This window comes from Odontomachus brunneus, unplaced genomic scaffold (assembly GCF_010583005.1).
Source record: "Odontomachus brunneus isolate Ranch 3 - 2012 unplaced genomic scaffold, Obru_v1 Obru_scaffold_015, whole genome shotgun sequence".
Lineage (NCBI taxonomy): Eukaryota > Metazoa > Arthropoda > Insecta > Hymenoptera > Formicidae > Odontomachus > Odontomachus brunneus.
The window spans coordinates 2,894,508-2,919,762 of NW_022639465.1; the positions used below are offsets into that span (position 1 = coordinate 2,894,508).

At 44.2% G+C, this 25,255-nt stretch overlaps 1 protein-coding gene across 11 annotated transcripts in view; it reads right to left on the reverse strand.

The window, feature by feature from the left end:
- Positions 1-6: 6 nt before the first annotated feature.
- LOC116841433 (rap1 GTPase-activating protein 1-like) overlaps positions 7-25,255 on the reverse strand; it is a 112,587-nt gene continuing 87,338 nt past the window's right edge. For 10 of the 11 annotated variants that reach the window (XM_032809332.1, XM_032809335.1, XM_032809343.1 and 7 more), the window contains 7 exons: positions 14,204-14,506; positions 6,636-6,818; positions 4,674-4,912; positions 4,236-4,514; positions 3,847-4,012; positions 2,708-3,673; positions 7-2,474 (listed from right to left, as the gene is read on the reverse strand). In XM_032809332.1, the coding sequence (XP_032665223.1) occupies positions 2,238-2,474; positions 2,708-3,673; positions 3,847-4,012; positions 4,236-4,514; positions 4,674-4,912; positions 6,636-6,818; positions 14,204-14,506 (2,373 nt within the window). In that variant the 3' untranslated portion in view covers positions 7-2,237. The remainder of the gene's footprint in view (positions 2,475-2,707; positions 3,674-3,846; positions 4,013-4,235; positions 4,515-4,673; positions 4,913-6,635; positions 6,819-14,203; positions 14,507-25,255) is intronic. The other variant, XM_032809336.1, reaches the window with a different exon arrangement.

The window sequence follows — 25,255 nt, forward strand, 5'->3', positions numbered from 1 at the left end:
TATATATATATATATATATATATATATATATATATATATATATATATATATATATATATATATATACACATATATATGTATGTATATTTATATGTACATATTAAAAACCATCTTCACGGAGTCCATTTAATACTAAGAAACTAATGTGTATATGTGTGTCGATTAAGCCTATCGTGACGAATACTGTACAATTAGCAATATACAAATATTCGCTAAAAACTATCTTCACGGAGTCAATTTAATACTAGGAAACTAGTGTGGGCGGGTGAGTGGGTGTGTGGGCGTGCGCGCGCGCGTGTGTGTGTGTCGATTATCGTGACAAATACTGCACAACTAACAACATACATATATTTGTTAAAAACTTTCTTCACGGAGTCCATTTAATACTAGGAAACTTATAAGTGTGTGTGTGTGTGTCGATTAACCTATCATGACGAATACTGCACAACTAGTTACATACATCATCTATAATCGTGGAGCGACTCGATGACCACGCCTAAGATCGTATTGTCGAAGTCCGAAAGAAAAAAGTTTGGCAAGATTACTATTTCCGGAGCACCAATTTTTGACTACAGATTCGTCATGCGCAAGTCATTAAAAACAAAAGTTCAAGAGTAGTGAAAGTAGCGATGTAGCTTAGTTTAGAAGATATAAAGGTTTTTAGTTGCAATTTACAGAAATCGATAACGCGTTTTTGTCATTTGCAGATATATGTGAATATGTATGCATGAACGCGAGTTTCAGCAGAGATAAGGACTCCACGATTCGTCACTTCCGCGGTATTTACCGACTCCAAACCCTCTCTGCTACATGAATACGCACCTCTGTATATGTATGTACATGTATGTATGTGTATATCAGTGTGTCTGTACGCGCATGCAGAGTCATGCCTTCTCGAAACAAGATATATATTTTATATATATTAGATACATTTTTTTTCTGTTAAATTTTCGCTAAAAACCTTTATATCTCCTAAACTAAGCCAGATCGCCATTTTCACCACTTGAACTTTTGTTTCTAATGGCCTGTATATGACGAATCTGCAGTCGAAATTTGGCGCTTCGGGAATTGTAATATCCCCGAAAGGTTTTGTGCTAATTGCAAATATAATGTATCCTCTGCTACGGAGGAATAAGCGGAGCGTTGTGTATTATTATTATTATTGATTTCCTAACATATAACCCTAACACATACGCAGATACAGCAACATTCTCGTCCGCGAAAGTAGATCGATCGTGTCCTTTTTCGCTTGGTCTCGAATGTTGCTGAATCTTGACCGCGTCTCGCCCCGAGTAAGAACCATCGATAATTACACAATGACAGCACTCAACTCTGTCGCTTTTCTTCGAATATTTTCCCTTTTCACGTTCGAGTTTTCATGTTTTATATATTGACTGCGAGTGATCAAACTTAAGCCTACTAATAAATTAATCGATAAATATTACGTGTGTATACCGTACGAGTAAAACGAGAGCTCTAAACAATTTTAGAGTCTACATTTGCGCGAGAGCGTCTCGCGGTCACTAGCTTCTCACGGCGGCCAGGATCCTGTTTTCGAATCTTGTTACCTAATAATTCTATCTGGTATGACTCACATAGAGAACATGTACCGGCTTCTACCTAAATGGAAGAAAGCTCAATTCGCGATGAAACTTCGCGGCGTAAAGTATTTAAATCGCAAGATGTACACGCTCTTAAGGAGCACTATATAGTAGTAGAGCTTTGGAAATGGCGATTTCTCATTCCTGAACGGAAGGTACATGGTATTTTAAGTATTTTGAGACTTGTTGAGCGTCGAGAGACCGCAATAAGTATGCGAAACGCGAGTGATCTAAATAATCACTTTTACTCTTTGAATGTCTCAAACTTCTCTTTCCTCTATTTTCTCTCTCTCTCTCTCTCTCTCTCTCTCTCTCTGTCGATTGTATTCCGCGTTCGAGTAATCTCGAAATCAACAGGAGAGAACGACTGCATGCTAAATTAACGAGAGAGAATGATGCATGTGAAGAGGACCATATGAGTTGTAATGTTGGATCACTAAGATATAAGATGAATTAAAGCCGAATCGACTACTACGCGCGTCGAGGAACTACTTTGCGCCGGACAGCCTTTTCGTCGTATTTCCGAATCCATGGACGCGCGCAGTCTTCGACAATCACGGACAGTCGTTCGTTGGTTGACACGTCATTCACTATTTACATTCGCGACTGAGAACGCGCGTTCTCCACCAGTTGATTTTATACATCGGAGTGGTGATTGTTGTTTTTTTGTGGAATGTTTTCTTGGGGGATATTTTCTTGAGGGACATTTTCGTGTAGAATGTTTTCTTGTGAGACATCTTCTTGTAAAACGTTCCCTTGCGAATACTCCTTTAACATCTTTCGCAATCGCCTAATCTCCCTCGACGCCTCCGTCAATTGAGATTGCAGCTCTAATTCTCTTTCTCGATGGTGTTTGAGATCGCGTTGACATGACTGCAAATACAAAAGAATTAAGATCCTCGTTGCAAGTTCGAAAAACTCCACGAAAACGTAGTTGTTACATTTATCTACGTTATTGTATATTTAAAAGGTGGTACCTCAGTAGCGATGACAGAATCAGATTTGTGGGAAAAGACAGTTATACAAGAAAGTTCATTTGTTAGGTTCGTTTGTTTGTTCATTTGTTAAAAGATTTCCGGTATTGTTTACAATTCTGCGTGGCTTACCACATTTTGTCGTAAAAGCTCCAATTTATCACATTTGAGCTTAGTGATCTCCGTTCTTAGGGCCTCAGGGCTCTCGTCGCCGTCCTGGGTCGTGCACCTGACAGTGTCATGGGTCTCCGCGGAGCTCATAGAATCGAGACCCGTGTCACTGTCATGGTGCAGGGCCTGATCAAGCTCGAGTTCGCTGTTGAGCGAACTGCCATCACTCTCCGAGATGACACGTTGCGAAATCGTTACCATCTGTTCCATCGCCGTAAAAGTCGTCGTGGATGTTGATGGCAACGACAGCAACGCGTCCAACGACACGATAGCCTCTGTCGCCGTTGTCACCTTTTCCTGCTGCGCCGCAGCTTGCTCTTGAGTACACGGAAGACTCTCGTTTGTCGATCGATGCATTATTGCCGACGTCGATGCCGTTGAGATTGTCGTCTGGTTTACGACATTGGTGTCATTGTCAGACATGTTATTTGACGACTCCTTGCGATCGGACTCCTCTTGTTGCACCGTCGCCAGGCTGCTGTCCTCATTGTCGATGTTGAGCAAAGTGCTATCATCACTACTCTGACTACCGCGTTCCAAGTCCCTTCTCAGGGTGAGATCCGGCGAGCTGACAGGGCTAGGCGGCTCCACGAAGCGCCTGCTACTGCTGCTACCGGCGCCGCCGCTTGTGCTTGGTTGCCGATTGCTCGACGGACTGGGCCCCGCGCTCTGACTTCTTCTCACTAAATGGTGTAACACGCTTTCCGTCGACGTGTTTCGCACGCGCGAAATCAGCGCCTTGCGAACAGTGTCTATGAATCGCGAGCCGCTACTACTTCCCGAAGCGGGCACGTTGTTCGTGGTCGGGCTTACCGGACAGACGTTTAAGCCGGCGACGTTTAAGGTTATAACATCGCCGAGAAACTCGTTGGTTTTGCCTTGTAAATCCTCCATCAGCGATTCCAACAAAGCTGACCTAGTCCGTAGCTGAAAACCGCATAGTCTAATCAGTCACTCTACATATGTTTCCAGAAATAGTCGCAACAGTCAGAGCTATTTAAAACGTAATAAACAGTTATACAAGTCCGCAAAAAGGAAACAGTTTTCTGCCTCGCGCAAAGGAAGAAAGCACAGCGAACCAATGCAAGGAGACTGCTCACCTCCAATTTGGAGAACTTCTCGGCCTTATATGCAGCGTTCTCAGCATTTATCAGCTTCGTCAGCAAGAACTCCTTGAATTCGACACTTCTGAGGAAAACCGCCGGTGTCGGTAGAGTTGGTCCAAAGAAAGGAACGTCATTGCGCGCCGTAACGCTCATTTTGTACCTGTTTATTCGAAAGCAAAGTTTCACGTTTGCTCGACGACTTCTCCGTGAGAGTACAATTATTATTCGAGCGGAGAGCGAGCGTTTGTTTCTCCTCACGCGTCGAAAGATACTAGTTGAATGTATGGATACATTTCGGTTAATAGATCGCAGGTTTCGGGACACGGTGAGAAGAGCCGCGCGCGCGCCGTAAGCGCAGCAACGACGTAAATCTAAGAATATACCTTGTGTTAGGAGTGCAGGGGTCGATGACTTGCACGACGATGAAGGCATGTAAAAAGTGACTGGCGATCATGTCCGGACTAAAGGGTGTCGCTTCCTCTTGAAATATGATCGTGACGATATCGTTGCCGATGTGTCTTTTTCGTTGCAGTTGTTGCGAATCGACCTCACTATATGGAAGAAATGCAGAAACGTGGAACAAGAGTTCACGGCCACGGAACACCTCGTACATCGCAAATTTTCCGGTATGACCATGTTGCGTGTCCAAACCGCCGCGATACCTGAAAAAAACGAGCGAATTAGAAAAACGCATTGAACAATACAACAAGACGCATGGAGGTGCAATCAAATTAAAATAACATACAAAATAATGATGAATTTATATCTATAAGAAAGAGATGTTGAGATACATCTTTTTGTTACGAAGTAAATCTTCTCACCCTCTGTGGTTTTTGAGATCGATCTTCTGACCGAGCAGATCAAGGAATTCCTGGAAGGCTGGCGTGATATGCCGGTTGCCGAAGAGCTGTTCCTCAGTCACTTGGCCGAATTGTTGTTGAAGAACGCCGAACTTGAACTTGGAGATGAGAGCGTGCTCGTCGTATCGAGCTATCAGATTGCCAATACCAGGAGATACGATCGGTGTCAGGCTACTCATGTTCAAGGATTCATTGATTATCTGCAAAAACGTCGCAGCGAGTCGATGAGAAAGATGCGGTCGTGTTGACATGCGAATGCGCGTTAACATAATCGGCGAACGATTACGAAAAGCAAGGTCTTTCCTGTGCTCTATCGCGTCTCTCTTTCTCTCTCTCTCTTCCTTTCGTTCCTTCTCCTCATATCTTCCTCTCACTCGTTTCCTCGTTCACGATCGCGAGCGTACGTAACAACTGAGAGATAAAGCGCATACAAACACGGCCGCGGTTAAGTAATTTAGCGCGTTTACGCGTTCCTGCGCATCGACGGAAAGCCAAGACCAAATTTAATGTTGCCATCGCACCTCGAGTTTATAGAATCCTCCGCGATTGGAATTTTTTTCCCCAATCACACCTGAACTCTTCATAGTTTTCGTCTCAAAGTGCATGCACGATGGTCCTTGTAATTTTATTATTATTTACTTGTATTAATTTTACTAACTTTATGGCTCGCAATTTCATCCAATTTAGGATTTTATCTTTGAATTATTCTGATTTAGACGAGTGGGATCAAATTGTAAAGCAAGTCCCTTCTTGGCATGTAAGTTGAAGTAATAAATGGATAAATACTTTGATTTGATATTTTCGTGTGAATTTTCGGGAATTGATTTTCTGTATTCGCGCTTATCGTCGTGGTTGGACAGTGCGCGACAACGGTGATCAGATGTTTCCGTTGCACCCAGGTGAGTGCGCTCACGTGTATTTACGAGCAACGAGCGTGCTCTCCGTCCGACCGCGTTTAATAATTCGAGAACGGTAATAACCGACAGACAAGGCGAGGAATGAGGACATTGTTCGCGGGTAGAAGACCGCGTCTCCGCGAGATACCCGCGCGAACGCTAATTGTTTGATCTTAAAACAGTCTGACGCGCGGAAAACTAGGCCCGCAAACATTTCATTTCGCCGGTATTATATCTCGCCGCGTAAACACGACGCGACTGTTGTCCCAAGCATTCTTATTATCTGTCCAAACACACCGGATAATCGAGTATGCCACCCGGTATATAAAGCGTCGTCTCCGACGCGTAAACAGCGAGATGATGTATCGCGCGCGATAGCTCAACATGTATTTGGGACTCGACAGCTCAAAGTGACGATACGTGACATGATTCCTATGCAATATATGAATATCGTTGAAAGTTCAAAGGTTGCTGTTGCGCAACACCCCAGCCTCGAAAGAAGCTTTTATGTTGTTGCAACTAAATGTTTGATTTTATCACATCTACTAAGAATTATGATGTATAAATATTTTCCACAAAGCAAGAGAGCGCCTTTACGCTTCATGTAATCGAGATGCAAATTGATCTTTATATAATACAATTGTATCGTTGTGTATTCATCGTTTTACGGTATTTTTCCCGATAAATTTCTGCCAAGTTGTTTCAATCCTTTCGAGAGACACACGTGTCTACAATAATACGTAACTTAATATGTATTTCGGTGACTCTGAGAAAATCTTTTGTCGCTCAAGAAAACTTTTAGACAACTGATCCGTGAATACGAAATCACCTCTGATACGCGCGTCGACTGATTTTCATTTATCCTATTTTCGAGATGATGAAAGAAAGGTGCTTTCAACTTTCTGCGTGACGCTAGGAATTCCGTTCGTTCGCGCGTGCCTCTCGACAGAGAGTCACATCAAATTCTCGTCGCGACTCGTTCTAACCAGAGGAGAGGTGTAACGTTGTCATGAGTGAATGGCGTTACCTTAACCGCTTTTATCGACGTAGGAGTCGAGTTGAAATGTGTGAGCGGGATCAAGTCGTGCATCGATCCCTCTCGCATTCGCAACAATATCCGCCAATGTTCCTGTTCGGCGACCATCTCGCCCTTCACCGAGATCAGAATTGGATTGTTGTCATTGTCTTTTCCTATGAGGTTCGTATGTTCCTGCGGACAGAAAAAAAGAAGATAGGACGCGATATTTCTTTCACGGTCGTGCGGTAATTACGAGCGCAATTAATCATCGGTCTCTAAAAAACCGATCGTAAAAACCGTCGATTCTACTTTCGCCCTTATGACGCAGAACGATCGTCGAAATATCAGAAAAAGATTTACAGCAATCAAATTGGAAAAGTTCCGGCGACAATCCTAAATCGAAACAGGCTGGAGTGGAAAAGTTGATTTTTTATCGGCAGGTGATTTCCTGCGTTAAATCTATGCCAAGAATTTTGTGACATAACGCTTCCAGCGTGTTTCCAGGACTTCCGTCGTCTCGCGACTAAATTTTTACGCTGCTATATTTTTAGTAATTGACGTCGTCAACGAAACTTTACAAAAATCTCTCACAATTTTACCTCATTAATCGGACAACGAGATTTCTTTAGAGATTCGAATCCTGCTGTCCACACTGAGAGAAGATTATTATTGCTAACATTATATAGTAGAAATTTCTAATAAAGAGAGAAAGAAATTTCTTCACCATAATTTATAGTGATTATTTCTTTAAGTAATTATAGTTGCAAACATCTTTTTTCAGTGTACGAGTGAAATTTACAATATTATCGATGCAGCGACAAGGAAGTGATTTTGGCGAGAATGATTTCAGGTTAAAGTTTCCGCGAAAAAATTCAAGTAGAAAATTGGGATTCAAAGGTGCACTCTTGAGGTATTCGTTCGCTGCGAATTGAGGCTGAGAATTCAACGTGCTGAATCAATCGTGTGTGCACGTCAAATAGGGAAGAAAAAGCACGAGCTAACGATACGGCGACGCTCTCGGCGCGCAAGCACGGCGATGTGACATACATTAGAACAATTATGGCAGTTCGCGCGTTCCGGATTCAATTAGACATTGCGAAATCGCCGGAACAAGTATGTGGGTGGTTGCGGCCCTGAACGCGCACCGTATTACGCAGTAATATACGCACTCATGCAGACTTTGCCAACTACGGTTGTATCCTGCCTATGAGACACACGGTGTCTCACCGTAAGATATATCGGGGCCAGACGAAACATAACGTCTGCTCGGCGAGATTATCGAAAGGATCAATTGATTATGGAGTTAGTTTCACTCGTCCGTTATCACTCGGAGAATTCACGCCTGAGAGAATTCCATATCCGTGAAGCGGAAGCGCGGCAGATGGACGGACTAAGTCGCCGCTGATTATCGATTTCCGGATTTGTATTATCCTTCGCGATAGGATGAAGGAGCAAGTGTAACTCGTTGCATTGAAGCAAGTTCGATCCAGATTTTTTCCTCTTTGCTCTCTTATCTAAAGGAAAAAGGAAAAAAAAACAAGGAACGCGACACGCAGCGAAACAACTAATCGCCGTTGCGATAAGTGTTATCGTCGTCATTTTGCCGAAGTCATCGGCATTTCGTTGGAACGAAGATTGTCTCGGTCGACGTTGAGTATTTTTACTTCCTTCCAAATATGCCGAAATTTTTGACGAGACTGGACTGTACTCCTTTATCAAAATTCCGAGAGCGTGTGCCCGCGATTCCACGTTTACGACGTTTCATCTGGTAAGAAAGAAGAACGGGAGAAGCCAGACGACGAACATGCGTCCTTTCGTTTCTACAGTGCGACGAGACTTTCGTTCTATGACGGACGTAGGTAAAAGCGGCGATGTAGACGGCGAGTGGCGGATGCTTCCTTCGTTTTACGAAGACTCACGCGCACGAAGCTGGGTCGACAACAGCCCGATGCAAAAACGGTGCATCGTGCACGTCGGGCAAAAGTGTCGGCGGTTAGCTTAGAAAGATGCACGAAAGGTCGGGTCGCGCAATGGTGCACGCGGTGAAACGTACACACACACACACACACACACACACACACACACACGCTCCCTCCATCGTGTTTTACTAACCTTCGGATGGAAATGTGGCGGAGAGGAGGGAGTAGAAAGGGCAACGTGCCCGGAGTTCACAGGAGTTCACACTGTCGAGTTATTGTACGTACACCCATTATTATTATTATTATTATTATCATCGTTACTATTGTCACGAATGGCACATATCGCCGCTGCATTTTGGAGTCGTGTCGCATATTTCTCGAGTGTGTAAAAATGCGTAACGCGAGTTATGCCGGAAATCAGTTGCAACTTATAACTGAGATGAAGCGAATTACTATACATAGGAAAAACAGCTCTGTTGGCGCAGCTGGACTTTTTGAGGACCAGATGAAAAATTCGGTTGCAGGAATAGAAAGATTCCCGTTTCTATTTAGCGCCAATAGCTGAGCTCTCAGTTATCAGAATCGAGTATTAACGCAGCTGAATATTCGCGGAGAAACGCTTTCGGTAACAGCGAAAATATTATTTCACGTCAGCAAATTTTTCGCCCAGCCGCCCGTTCAGTTGCCCGAATTAACGATTTTTTTCCGTACGTACAAATTTATTAAATCGTGAATTAAAATCGTAAACGATGCGGCGCACGAGATGGCGTAATTCCAAAGTCTTTGACTCGTGATAAACTCGAGGGCGAAAGATAATGCGGCGTCTTCTTCGTATCGCCTTCCCGGTACCGCCTCGTGCCTATTATTTATTTCACATCGCCACGCGGAACATCGGCTCTTATCGAGCATCGTCGAGCACACGGCTCCTTATCGAGAGGAATCGCTGTTAAATGGCAGGAGAATGACGCCCGCGAGTCGCTATTGCTAAGCTCTCTCTCTCTCTCTCTCTCCTCCGACGGCGCGCCCTCCTATTGTAAGCAACGGACTTTTACTCTGTAACGCGTCCCTCTTTGTTCTTCAGGCACTCGATTAAATATCGTTAGCCGTTATGATCCGAGGTGTAACCGTTCGCTGTTACGCTTCGAATTACTCGCGCACCGTCGTTATCTGCCAGAGGTAATCGCCTCTTTCTTCTTCCACGTGCGGCTCCTTCTTTCGTTCGCTACGCAACAAACGACATTACTACGCCGGAACACGCGATACATTAACGATCACGTAGCCCAAAGATGGCAAAATCGCTGTGCGATTTACACTATGCGATTTTTAGATTGTCACGGGAGGAGAAGAGAGAGAGAGAGAGAGCGATTTGCGTGTTCCGAGATTGTGGCGCAACGCAATCCGCATGGATTAAGTACGCACCGATCGGGCTTAATTGGCACTCAACCGCTAAACGCGACGGTTACGCGCGCGCCGCTTTCTCCGCGGACATTTTTCTTTCTTTCTTTCTTTCTTTCTTTACGAGAGAAAAGAAGATCCACGAGAACGGGGTGAATACACTCGAGATCATTTGAAAAAAGTGACTTTTTTGTTCAATTAATATACAAGCATACAGCGGTAAATATCACAGCTCATCTACCATATGGCGCGTGATCATTTACGAATCTCCTGTAACGTCGTGCGGTTGTTCAAATTCTGCTCGGGCGGCCAACGACGACTCCTCCCTTACTTCACGATCTGTGGTGCTGATGTATAAAAACAAGAGTTGGGCGCCAGGTACGGTTACGGCCGTACCGCCGAGTAACAAGCGAGTTCGAGTTTCCTATTAGTTTCCTATTAGTCGGGGTAATTCCGCTAACCCAATACAGCCAACTATTCCTCGATGCACACGCGAACGCGGACATCATATAGGTGAGCGAAATAACTAACACGCGCGATTACTTAGCCTACGCAACTTCATAATTAGATTAGCGTTTATACAAAGAAGTTCGCGGTCGCGATGCTCGGACTTTACATTAAACGATTTACGGACGACAGTCGCTCATGTGATATCGCTTTACGGGATGTTCCGTGAGCGATAGGCCCAATACCGTCGTGGCTCTACCCGGACGTGAGTAACGGAGAGTTTTCGGCTTACGCACTATCGATCCGCAGGCGCTTAAACAACTCCGCACACACAATTTGCGGTCATCTCGATGATAGCTGCCTCGACCGCCTTTTCCGGCCATCGTGATGATAGGCGGGCAGTGGGACACCTGCGGGGACCTCGCGACTTGCCTCTCGTCGTGCCTGCTTTTCCTCGGGCCGATCTACCTAGGCTTGCCTGCTGCCTCAGCTGTTCAACTCGGGCCTCTCGGATACGCGACCTGGTCCTCCGGCGACAATCTCTGGTCACTAACTCAGACGGGAACTCCGTGCCGACTGCTTTCTTTCCGATCGATTTCGACGGGCTCCTCGAGTCGACTAACTACGACGGGATCTTCTGGCTGGCTACTCTAAGCGAGCGCAGAATTCGGAATCGTTGCGATCGCTTGCTGTTCTATCGTGGATTCTAATTCCGGCTATCTCGAAGCCGTCCCGAACTTACCTGCTCGATAACCGATGGTTAAGGGTAACCCCTCGTATTAACCAACCAATTCACGGTCGGTATCGCCAGTGCCTTATTAATAATAATTCTATATAACCCGCGCCACCATGTTACACTTATTTGATTAATAACTCAAAATTTCACGTGGTTGTTCAAAATGGTAGAGGAATTTTTTGTTCTGTTTGACCTAATCTAAGATATGGAGAACTCATAGAGCGTTACAATATAAACATTATTAGTCAAGACTAATGTCTATTAATACTGAAGTACTAATAGTAGTTATATAAAGAAGTAATAAACAGCAGAAGTAAATAAATACTTATAATAAAATAATATATATAAACACTGTAATGTATGCGAATGCGTCGAATAATAATAATAATGTGTCATCCGCGGCTCCTCCGTAAGTTACCGGATACTCTGTACATGTAACGTATAGTGATGGCGAACACGTTAAATGTAAGCTTGTCTTTCCTACTAAACGACGAAGCTTCGATAAATCTCTCATCGTCGATGGTTTTGCAACATTTTTATAACACTATTACTCACAGCCAATTTCCGTGTGATCCGCTAGCGGATACAGCGCGCACTTCCACGCGCGATATCGCGAGCGTTACCTCATCAAGTTATGACCCTCGTGCCATGCTTTACAAGTCGGAAAGATGATAACCGAGGTGTGAACCGAGCGAAAGGTAACGCATGTGGATAACAATAGGCGGAACGGGAACTCATCCGTCGAGCCTTATCTAAAAAAACCGCATAAGGCCGGAAGCGGAAAATAGCGTGCTCTCTCTTTCTTATACGACGCGCCATTTGACTCGCTAATTAGTGAATCTACGTTGCAGTCGCGCAACATTCGCGATAATGCGTGACGCTACAGTCACAAATAAACGATCATCTCTCTGTGATATAATAATCTCTTTGTGATATAATCTCTCTGTGATATAACAATCGCGATGAGGAAATGGGCTTCGGCCGAACAAGGGCTCGGCAATATTGACCGAAGGGCTAGGTGGAAATTCGCTGTGAACGAGAATCATTTAGGAAGAGCATCATTCCTCGCGCGGTAAATAAATATCAGATAAACGACAATGATTGGCTATAGTGATGCAAGAATGATCCAACTCGCAAAATTACGATTTTTGAGTCTCTGTTACCAACGGGTGGTCCACACTGGTCTTTCTGCATAAACCAGATCCAAGTTTAAAGTTAACTAAAAAACAGTTTTCATTTCCTACCACCAGTTGCGCCGCTTTTTTTACCAGTCGCACCTGTTTTGATCAGTTTTTAAGCTTGTCAATGAAAAGAGAAGGAAATTGACCATGCTTGACTTGTTGAACGATTGCAAAGAATCTTTTACGCTATCGTATACTTTTTCAACCACGTATCAAATTTTCATCTTTATTTCCTTCTTTTTCAAAACATATTCCATGCGAGTTGGATTATTCTCGCACAATTACGGCCAATTGTTTCCGCGGTGAAGAAAAATTTTCCACTTGGTTCGGTGCTCGCTACCGAGGAAACTTTCAATTGTGCCGATGTTTTTCCACTTTCCGTATCTTTTCGCGAGCTCGCAATGCAGGGAGCCCTCGCGCGTTGCCTATGGTGTCTGCCCTTTCTCTATTCAAGGGCATTCTCGCGCAATTTATACGCGCATTAAATTGCGAGTCTTTTCTTTCATCCTCTTTTTTTCTCTCTTTTTCTATTTGTGATGCTTCTCCTGTCACTTCCGAGGGAGATTCCTCGACGCATCGTGACGATGATTCGACGTCGACGAAGGGAGGAAATGAGGGAGAAAGCCGGAGGGGTGTGTGAATGGATGGGTGTGTAGGTAGGTAGGTAGGTAGGTAGGTAGGTAGGTAGGTAGGTAGGTTGGTAGGTAGGTAGGTAGGTAGGTGAGTGAGAGAGGGCGGCGAAGAGTCAGCAAGCGGAAGAAAATCGCGCGCGGGGATCGCGAAAACGACCGACGTGGATGAATGTTGGAGAATGAGGAGGAGAATGAGGAGGAGAAAGAAGAGGAGGTGTAGAGGAGACGAGGAGGAGGAGTAGGAGGATTCCTCTTGGTTCCAGCCATCGGACTCAGTCGTGGACTATGAGAACGTTCCCACTCCCACGTCCAAAGTGCTCTTTTCCTTTTCCTATGTGCCTCTTTTCTCCGCGCTTCGCCCCCGCACCGTGACTCTTCCTTCTCCTCTCTCTCCTCCCTCTCTTCGGGAGCCTAGTCTTCTTCTTCTTCTCCCGGTGTGTGTGTGTGTGTGTGTGTGTGTGTGTGTGTGTGTGTGTGTGTGTGTGTGTGTGCGTACCTCTTTCTTCTCGCACACCTACTCGCGTGCATACTCACGCTTAGGTGATCGCGGCTCGATCGCGGCTCGTTGCGTTCTTGCGTGCCGCGAAGAACACGCGGTTCCAGGAGCGAAACGGCGTCTCGCGGCACCCCGATGATCCCCCCGATAATCGACGAGCTCGAATCGTTCGAGAGATGATCCGCCATGCCAGGATGAGATGTATAATAAAGGAAACGCGAGAGAGGAGAATACGAGGGGTTGATATTTCCGGATATATCGGCGAGATCTCGACACGTTGCCTCGTTCCAGTGACATCTGTCAATTTCGCTCACGCATATGAGACTCAAAGACTACTACTCCCGACATTACTTCCTACTGTCTCCGATTTCCGTACAATCTCGTTACGAGAATTCGAATCGTAGAGCCCGGATGGCTCCGAGAGAACAAATGCGCGCCGACCGCGCCGCACGCGATCATCACTAGTCCGTTACATTCTCGGAAAGAATACAACGGAATACTTTTAACTCGCGTGACCTCTCTTTGTAAATCCATTGTCGTTCAGACGCCCCGTCGCGAATTGGTGTTTTTTTGGCCCATCGTCTCAATCTCCGTCAAAAGTATCGCCATTATATTCTCACGTTCGCAAAAGGGCACCGTAACATTGGCCTCGGCCGAAAGAAGATTCCTTATACGTTACATAGCGCGACACGTCAACCAATGACGCCATCAACCAATTCCTTGTCTTTCTTCTACCTGCTTAAAATATATAAAACATCGTGCGAAACTCACTCTGCCGACGAAAAAGCGACGATAACATTTGCCCATGTCGTCCAGGTCTATTCTAAGTTGCCAGGTCGGTTGCCGTGGTAGCAATGGTTTGCCGTTCGAGTCGACAGCATGTTGATGGTCGGTACCGTCGACCCAGTATCCGGGTGGCGTGACGACTAAGGGTGGCTCCGTACCGGATGCAGTAGACTGCTGCAAAACCATTTCCATGAGCGCCCTTCCCAAAGACAAGTCGCCTATCGGCATGGAGGTACGATTGCTGCACGCGCCAGGGTTTGACGTGGACGCCTCATTTCTCCTCGATGTCTGTAAAGCAACAAGAATTTGCAGTTGTACGATTGATGAACTCAAAACTGAAGATCCGATGTGATTTATGCCGAGGATAGCGGAATCGTTGGTGCAATAGAAGGGGGAATGATTTCTTGTGCGAAATAAATTGCAACGTGGATTCTAACGAGACGTAGAGAATGCACGGAGTTTCCTCGCTACGAGGTTGCCTCGAGGAAACCGATAATAAAGATAACATATATTTTTTTTTTTTTCTTATGAGCGCAGACTTTCAAGAATTTCACACACTAGGAAAAAATCTTTGATATTTCAGAGCCGTATTAATAATCGTTACTGGAAATTTATGTCGAGTAAGATATTTAGGTCTAAACTCAGAGTTAGATGAGAGTTTTTCATTTGAATTATAATTACAGATACAAATGTCACACATGCAAAATTTGGATCTGACTCTCTGAATAAAAATCTGAGTATCTCACTTGAGATAAATGTCGCGTAATGATTATTAATACGGATCTAAGACTTTGGTTAAGTCATGCTGGAACTCGGCACTCTAGCCGAAGGAACACTGAAAGTGCGCGTTTTCACCTTCATGAAATGAGTAGTTTCCCCTCTATGAATATTATTTCATAGTTACACTCCTTACAAACTCCGTCCAAATAGTTCGACAATATAAGTGATCATCGCGAAGAATGTCGGTACTTCCATTATTGGCGACTTCTTCCCGTTAAAGCTACAAGGCTCGGACCGGTTATCGGTCACCGTCGCTTATCAGTCGCCGTCGTCGTACGTATGTAGAAGTTCGATCGCTTGTTTTTACAACGACCTGCTGTTGTATCACTCGTCTCTTTCGCGGCGAACGATCGATCGACGAGAGGACAGTTTGTCTTTTGGCGCGTGCAAGTAAACGCGAATGTCATGGGAAGAGAGGCGAGTAGGTCGAACGATACGACAAGCCGATACCGAGGAACTTATATTACTTGTCGCCTTTGGAGAAACGGAAACGAAGTATATGTTCACGTGTCACTCCACCATCCAGGTGTGCACTCACACGATTCTTATCAATTTAGGGCCAATTTGGTTATCGAGCATTACTCGGCACTCGGACACTTGTCGGTGCCAGTTGTCACAGCTGGCGGTATATAACGCGCATCGCGCGTAATTCTAAGCGTCTCGTTCTATTCACACACGCACGCAGAGGACAGATCATTGTTAGCTTATTTCGAACGTAACCTTAATACCTGCGCTCGCGGCGTCGAGTGTATCTTGTCTGGTAGCTGATACGAATACTAATCTCTGAGATCGATACGACTAATAACTATAATCTCTATGCGTAGTTGGCTTCGGAACGATTAAGCTTTAATTAGTGCAATAGCTGTCAAAGCTCCGCTGGAACCACACGTGTGTGTGTTTGTGCACTTAGGCTCGCGGCGATTGTTCGATTCGCGTGGCTGGAAACTCATGAAGATCAAACGTGAAATCGAGAAAGCGTTTTTGGCAACAGATGAACAAAATGGAGATATCGTTACATATATTCTCTAAATTTCTTTGAATCTCACAAAAAATGAACAAAAAGTGAGATTTCCACTCGAGACGATAGTAAGGATATTGCCATTCGAAATCGCAAGAGCGAATGTGTTTTGCTCAAGCTCAGGACTTTGAGTACACATGAACGAATATTAATCGATTCAAATGAATATGTTTCTGTGATAGCGAAGTATATCGGATTTATTCTTGAATCTCGAGTGAAAGTCATTCAATTCAGAGCGGAGAATATGAGTGAGAGGTCGCTCAAATTCGATGTTTACTCGATCTTTTGAGTGAAATTTCACTTCAAGAATTTTGCAGAGTAATTCTCGCGGAGGCGCTCCTTTAAATAAAATATTATTTAGAATTGACAAGCCGCACAAAGAGAAGAAACCGACTAATAATCAAGTGCAAAAATTGGACTTTTCAATGAGACGTTCTTTATTCCGATTCTTTGCTGAGAATCAACGACGCAGCCGTGTTGTCGCGTTCGCGCGAACCGAGCAGCTGCGCGTGGATTTCTCCGGTTGTGCGCGCGTAAACGCGGTCGCGCGTAAAAGCGCATTTTCTCCCGATCCTCATTAAAGGAAAATCGCGACTCGCGCGTCGTCGCGCGAGTGTAATCGGCCATTTCGAGTTTATAACTACGATTTAACCCCGATTCGCTTCTGCGACCACTTTGCGACTCAGCCCAAAAAGTCTTTTTATGAATCTCTCACGCGGCTCGGTTTGAAATCTGACCGTTCACGAGGATACCGACACGTCATTGTTGCTCTCTTCACCAATAATCCGTTTTGTATTATCTTTTATTTTATATCACACTTAGATTCCCATCACACTTACAAATAAACCTACCTAAAAGTTACCCTCCGATTTTTTTCTAATTTGGCACAAATGTAAAAGTACAAAAAAATATTTAGGTCATATTTTTTCATTTTGGCTCACTTTGAGTTTCACGGGCAGTTTATAGCTTTTTAATGTTCTCACTCCTATCATCAATAAATGCAAAAAAATGCATAAGAAATAAAATTGAATACAAAATATAGACGTTTTTGGTTTACTGATTATGAATATGAAGTCAAATATAAAATTATTACATATTAAGTAAAATATTTGTATAAATAATAAAATGTTTAGACAAAACATTTAAAAAGTTGAAAAAAAATTATTTATACAAATAATTTCTCGGTTTGTCTGAGATTCGAATTATTTTTGGCTAATTTAGCACAGATTTTAAATATTTCGGTTAGAATCCTAGCTAAAGAAATTTAGAATGGTTCGTGTTTCAACTATGCCGATTTTGTTAAAATTATTTAATTACATCTTGTATTCAATTTTATTTCTTATGATTTATATTTTTGTTGTACTTGTTGACGATAGGAGTGAGAACGTCAAAAAGCTATAAACTGCCCGTGAAACTGAAAGTGGGCCAAAATGAAAAAAATATGACCTAAATATTTTTCGTACTTCTACATTTGTGTCAAATTAGAAAGAAATCAGAGTGTACTTTTTGGATAGATTTACTTGTTAGAGTCAAAGAAGAGAGTACCCCTACAGGGGAACGCTACAGCATCATTATAATGACGAATATTAACGCAAAAGCGACTCAAAATGACTCGGAAAATGAGAGAAAAGAAAACGAGTTGTCGCAGCAGTGACAAGAAGAAAAGTTTCGCGTTTGAAACTTAGTTTACCGAAAACTATCGCGCTCGGTGAGTCAATTGGCTTTTACGTAATACCTCGACGGAGGAGAAGCGAATCGCTCGGGATCGATATCGCTGCTCGCGAGAAAATTCGTCCGAGTCTCCTCTGAGAAGCGCACACGATCGGTTGTATATAATCGATATATTATGATCCCTCTCTCCTCTCCTCTCTCATCTCTCCCTTGGCGGGATGATGTTCGTCGAGGTGCAGGCCGCGATATACATATGTAGGCTTTATCGATCCAATCGGCGAGGTGCAAGCGATATTACCATTGCCCGTCACGCGTATGTACATGCCGTCGCGCACATGTGTCGTTGGCTCACCTCCCAGATGCACGTGCCGTATGCAACGTCGCGTATGCGACCGCTATGCGACTCCGAAATACCGGCACAATTTTGCTATCGAATGGCAGTCGGAGGCGTCCTCCTGGCGCGACGTAATCATCTACCTTGATTATACGGTCGAATACGGCAGCCCGAGAGCGTGCATCGCCAAGTTAATTGCGGTGATTTTTCGAGGTTCCTTTACGCACGAGAGCCCAACACGTCGGCTTTCAATTAAGCAGCCAATTTCGCGCGCGGTTTTGAATCAACCCTCTTCGAGGAGGGGACGCGCGCTTGTTTATGAAGCGAATTCCACTCGGGAGGGATGATCTACTTTCTTTCTTTTTTTCTTTCTCTCTCTCTCTCTCTCTCTCTCTCTCTCTCTCTCTGTCTCTTTCTCTTCATCGTACGTCTGATTCACCGATAAAGTTGCCGAGAAAGGCTTCTTCGCGGCAAATATAACCGCGAAATCATATCGCCTCGATGGATCCGGACCGCGTTTGAGACGTCTCAACTGCTGCTGTTACTACCGCGAGCCCTTCTGCCTGCCGCTCGACGATATCCCACTGGAATCGTTCTATTTCGAGTTCGGTTCTGTACGAGTGACGCACCGGCAGAACGAACAGGATTTTAACGAGGCCGCGGAGAGGTGCGAGCGCGTCGAAGACGGCGGAGAGAAACGACCGAGTGGTGTAAAGCGCGGTTGAAAGTAATGCGGATGTGGCCTCTCGGATTACGTTTCTTCAGGGTCTTCGTCGATTTTTTTGTGTCTGTGTTCTTTCTCTCTCTCTCTCTCTCTCTCTCTCTCTCTCTCTCTCTCTCTCTCTCTGCTTATTTAAAAAGAAGATAGACCAAGTCATTGCGTGTCTGCGGAGGAGAAGACGACTTCTCATCGTCATCGTTCTCCTTTTGCTCCTTTCGCCCCGCTCGCCCGCTAATTTTAAGCACCTCTAATTCCGAGTGCGAGCGAGGGAGAAGGAGAAGAAGAAAGCCAAAGATGCAAGTATCAAAAAAGAATGAAGGAAGCGAGGAAAAGAGTGAAAAAGAGAGAATTAGGCGCAGCCTAAGCCAAATATAAACCACAGCGCGCGCGACCGGGTGAAGAACTGGAGAAGAAAATATCGCAAAACGCCTCGGTTTCGACTAGACGAACAGGCTCGCCCGTTATATTTAGATTATTTTCGGAAAGATACGGACGTGATCGTGATTTTGGCTCGGTCCGATCGGGACGCGACCAAGTTGCGTGTACACATGAATAGTAAGCAAGAACCGGAGATGTCGATTAAAAGCGCGTTAATATCTTACCCGGAACACCTAGTGTTACATTTGTAACATTTGTATAATATGCACTTACTTTCATTAAGAAGTGCATTGAAAGTGAATTTTAATTAAATGCTAACTTTGGACCGCTTAAATAATAAACATGTGACATTAAATTGTAGAATATCTGAATACAAATTGCTCGAAATATCAGTTTTAGGACAAATATTTCGTGTGATGCAAGCAAGTTGAATTGTTTTCGACCGAATCAGCTGAAGCTGTTATTTACCAACGAGTTGTTGACAATGCAGCGTCTCTCGTGACGCTCAACGTTCTAATGTTGAGAATAGAGATCTCGACAGAGCTCCTCTCTGGAAAGCGGTCGGCACCAATCGCGACCCCGATAACGCATGTGAAAACACCGATATTCAAGAGCAGCTGCCGATATTATTACCGGTACCACCTGCCGCGCCGCCATATGCTTATATTATTAGCACCCACTGCTTTGTGCCGGCTGTGTGCGTTCGCCGTGCAATCGCGTAACGGACAAAATGTACCTCACACACAGGTGACTCCAGACACCGCCCGGGCCTCGTTCCAGAGACTATGACTGAGGCAAAGTAAACTTTTGCTCCAACTGAATCTTTTAGCGGAAACGGGCCACGCGAGGTGGTATTCTACCAATTTTTCGACCACCGGTAAAAAGTACGTCGACGACTGAATGTGTCGAATACTACGCGGAAGAAAAAAACTTTTAAAATGATCTTTATTTTTAACATGTAAATTTCAAAGTGAGATTACATAGTATGTATGATTCAACCAAGAAATATATATTCTTACTACTCAAAGATGAATAGATAGAATACTCAAAGATAACATGAATAGAACATCGGATTGACAAGTTTCCAAATGTCAAAAGCAAATGTTATTATCATCGAAATAATCATATTGTACTTCTTATGAGACTGTCATAGTATTCTTAGTAAAATTATAACATTGTTGAAATTAAAAAATTCTTCCAACATATATTTTTGCTTATATATGTAACACAATGATTGTTAATTTGAGTATACTAATTTTAAATGGCTACTGCATTTTTTCTGCACAATAAAGCTGAAATCAAACGAATAATTTCGGAATTTAAATTTCTCAGAGAAAGAAATAAAAAATTTGTCGCACATCAAAATGCATATTTTTTCTCAGCAAAGAATAGCTTTTGACGATTATGTGATAATTGAAAAATGTGTATCAACTATCGAACGTCATTTCCACAAATTATGAATTACTCGAGTTTTCCACCCGAAAGCTCGCAAATATGCAATCGTATCGCATTCTCTCTCTCTCTCTCTCTCTCTCTCTCTCTCTCTCTCTCTCTCCTCGAGCACGATTAATTTCTCAAAAGTGTCGCGTATTCGCTGTTAGATCGACGTCTGTTAACGAGGGAATCGATACGCGTGATACATGATCGCATTCATCACGCTAAAATTAATTTCACAGGGATATCAGTTCGCGATGCACAGTCGCATCGACGCAATGGTTCGCGCGATGTGGCACGTACAACTATGCAGCCGTGCACTCTATTTCCGTCGCGGGGAATCCGAGGTGAAATTCCCTGCGTAAGTGTCTTCGACATTTACGGGAGAATTTATTAGCGTGAGAGAGCCCAATGTCGCGTACACACGTACGATAAGAGTAACGAGTGCAATAATGTCCCTCGTTGCACATTCGCCCCCGCCGTCAAGTGGCAACTTTTCCACGATGCGGCTTAATTAAGCAATTACACCGATGCGCGATGAGCCTGGTGGAGTAAGGAATTGACGCGAGGATATCGTAATATCCCGCGCGTGTGCACATCGCGGTAACGCGGAGACTCGCACCAATACGATATCCATAGCATCGAGTAGCATCGATGGATCTTGATTGAAAATCCATCGAAGGGTTTTAAACAATCTCGCGACGCGAGATCTCTTTCACTAAACTATACAGAGTCGTTCGTTATCGTGTGCGCTTACGCGAATTCGTCTCTTATCGGACCGTAATTAATCGATCCTAATTTAACAGCTTTAAGGCTGAACACGCGTGTCCGGAGAGAAAGTACAACGCTCTCGCGTTGTAAGAACAAGGGCCGATTGTATTCGATCGGCTTATCTGAGGTGATTCACATTGGCTGAGTCACACACGTGCGAGACTCTGCAAGAGTCTTGAAAGACCCTCTCGGAAAGACCCCCAATTGGGCGAAATCGAGAGTCACGCTCGATATTGTGATTTAAGCGATTATCGCGAGATTTTCTTCGTTTACGCTCGGGATTAGCGCGGGAGAAAGTGGAACGCGATGAAACGCGAGGAGATTAAAGTGAAATAAAAAATATTCTTCAATTAAACACTCTCCCTCTCCTTCTCTCTGAACGGCTCGTTTGATATATCGACCATTACTAGTTTTAGTATAAACGTTGCAAATCTCTTTTTCATCCCGTCATAATTATAATTACAAGTATACCCTTCATAATTATACAAGTGCGAAACTTTATAAGCCCTTTTAATCCAAGCCGCTTACTCGTTAATTTAAAGTTTAAGCTTTGCCATCTTGAAGAATAATCGCGCGCGGATAACGGCACAACGAAAACATTAACGTCCAGATGATATCTCGTCATTTAATTTAATTTCGCCGCAGCTTTGACGTGTCGCGATTTGCGCGTTTAACTATACGGCGAAAGAGCAAAGGACGCGTTGTCTGCGCTTGAAAAGGATGGTATCTCTCTCTCTCTCTCTCTCTTCCTCTCTCTCTCACTCTTGGTTGACGATGCTCAGGAAACCGTATTGCTCATTAGCATCCGTTCTTCGCGCGTCGTTGTATACGCACGGTCGCTCGTGTATACATATGTACGCCCATATCCGACTTACATAATGTCTCTTTTCATGTTTATAAATACCCAGGGCCGCGCACGGCGGGAATTATGGAAACTCGCGTACGTACGCGTACGTGCATACACCTATAATAATTGTACCCTTCGATTATTGCACGCTGATTACCTTATTTTATCCGTTTCGTCGTTACACTACGAGACTGATTCATGGCAATATCTAGATCTGGCATGACGTTACGAACGTCACACGACGTGCCGTTAATTGCCAGAATTTGCGGAAATCGCGCACCGACGCTCTTTCCACGTCGTTCACAGTCGTATCAAAACGAACAAGAAAAATGTAACATTTTTTTTATCGTTCACTTGACACTTCGAATCACTGACTAGCTCAATAAGTACAATACGATACGACGACGTTTCGAGTTTGCAACCGTGAGAAGAAACCGCTTCGGCAGGAAATTTATGGAAAGACAAGATCGTGCGTGGAATAGTTTACCATTTCCCAAGGGCGGAAAATTCCGAAACAGCACGAAGCGCGTACTCTCTTCGTTTATTAATGGCTCTTGGGAAGCCATAGAGTGGCTCCAGAGCAACAGCAAGAGAGAGAGAGAGAGAGAGAGAGAGAGAGAGAAAGATAGAGAGAGATGGAGCGAGTGAGGGAAGGTAGTGCGTAGGTAGGTATCTGCCGTTAACTAACCACCGTACTAGGTACTATCAAGCTCGACGCGAACGCGAACAATGGCCGGTTAGTGGTGGGCCGTTGGCACGTGAATGTGGTAATTATCCGATTCGGGTAAAGTGGAAATAAAGTGGGAGGCAAATTGCAAGAAGCGGCTATGCTCTCCTCGTCCATCCTCTCGGAGAAACACAGAGATAGATGCAAGTTTTTGAATCTTGCAAGAAAATCGAACATATGATGAGAAAGTGGCATGGATGAGATTCAAAGTGGCAATGCTATATCACGGTATCGAAGGCAAAAGTTCTTTCAGTCGAAATATATATATATATGTTCATATAATTTTTAGGTAGAAAAATTAGTCCACTGTGAAATTTTGTGAGCTTTGCAAAATTTATACTGTTAAAGAAAGAAATGTTACATGAGACGGCTATATTGACTCTAACAATTGAATCATCCAATAATTGGAAGTCTGATCGAACAATAGTTAAATAATATAAAATAATAGTTATCTCGGAGTCAAGAAGGATTGGATGAAGCGGAAGTCGGTGGAGACAAAAGCAAAAAGAGACGGAGAAAGAGAAGACGTTGTTACGCGCTTCGAGGAGAGAGACGGTGAAAGTTGGGTTGCAGAAGGTAGGAGTGGTATGTATGAAGTGACTCACCAAGAGTCGTGGGTAGTAGGAAACCCTCGATTGGGTCGACGCGAGGAAGTTCGAGCAAATAGGCAGTACTCGCCATGGATTCTGGAAATTGCGAATTCACCGAGGATATCAACAGTTTCAGGGAGAAACCTGACGATAGGAAACGAGGAAATCGGAGCTAGATGCTATTCGGTTTCAGTCGCACAATGATCATAATAATAACAATGATGGTAGTACAATAATAATTGGAACGGTACAGTAACAACAGAATATAACAATCTCAAAGCCAATCAGAGAAATAAATATAATTAAAGAGGCTAATCAGCTAGAAGTCAACGGTATATTTCCTCGGAGGCTCACGTGAAAGGATTAATTCATTTTTTCGGCTCGGAGAAACGAACTCGTTAACGCTCTTGCCGAGAAATTGATCCACGTTTCACCACACGTCGTGCGCCAACTTTGCGACGAGCTTGTTCGAAAAATTCCCCTCGATCGCGCACGATGCAATCCGATTGTTAAACTTAGAAGAAGATGGAAGAATCACGCGATACTGAGCGAAAATTAGCGCGCTCCTCGGCGATCTCGAGGTACTCGAGATATATTCCTCGCAGCATCCAACGACGTCAGGTCAACAACTGCTCACTATTCTACCTTATCCTCCATCTTCTTAGCTATCTTCCTTTCTGCCTGGACGCGAAAGCAAAAAATGCGTGGGAATCCCGCCTGCGTGGGCATTTTCTCGTAGAGTTCCTCTGGAAATCGCAAAAGTGCCCGCAGGTATAAGCAACGAGCATCGCGAGCATTGCAAGCATTGCGAGCATCGCGAGCATCACGAGCATTACGAGAGAGCGAGAGAAGATGGTAAAAGGGTGAGATTGGAGAAGAACACCCTCGTTAGAAGGGAAAGAAAGAGACCGTATCTCAGTGGTATCTCTTCTCTCGGAATTCGAGGGGGCGAATGCAAACGACCGTTGAGAAGGGGAGCAACCGGAGTAAAGAGGGAAGAGCGAGAATCGGGGAGAAAGGAAAGTTTCTTGGACGCACTGTCGGAGGCTGCTGCGCGAACCCTTTTCCATCGTTCGTCCATACACATGTTTCTTACATAACGGAGAGAACCTTTTGCTCGGGTTGCCGTCGGAATCGATCAGAGGAAAAGGATGTGGAGGTGGACGTGGAGAGCAAGAGGAGGAGGAGGAGGAGGAGGAGGAGGAGGAGGAGAAGGACGAGCTAGCTAGGCAAGCTAGTTACGATAAGCGAGGGCAATTTCGCTTCCGTGAGTCACGTATCGGTTGCAATAGCGACGTCGAATTTATCCGAACGAGCGTGCACGTATAATGCCACGCTCGGCGACGCAATTCACCGTGAGCATGATGATCTTCCCTCCCTTTCCCTTCCCTTCTCGTGGGCGATGACGGACGCGAATGTCCTTCCACCGGCCAGCCGATTTCCCAGTACACTTGGCGTCACTGATGAGGAAAATTAATCGACAAATATCCAGATGGATTCTCGTCTCTCTGATACATTAACGCTGGACCATTTTTATTAGATTCGCATCGATAGGTGTACGCACGATATAAGAGTACCGGGCGTAACATATTGTCTTTAATGGCGGCTGAATAGTGGAACGGCCAATCGAGTTTTTGCTCAGAAAGTTACGCGATATTCAAATGCAGTATTATATGGTGAAAGTCTACGACAGAAGTACAAACAAATTAAATTTAAAAATTCAACTTTCTAAAGACATAAACCTTACAAATGAAAACATGCGATAC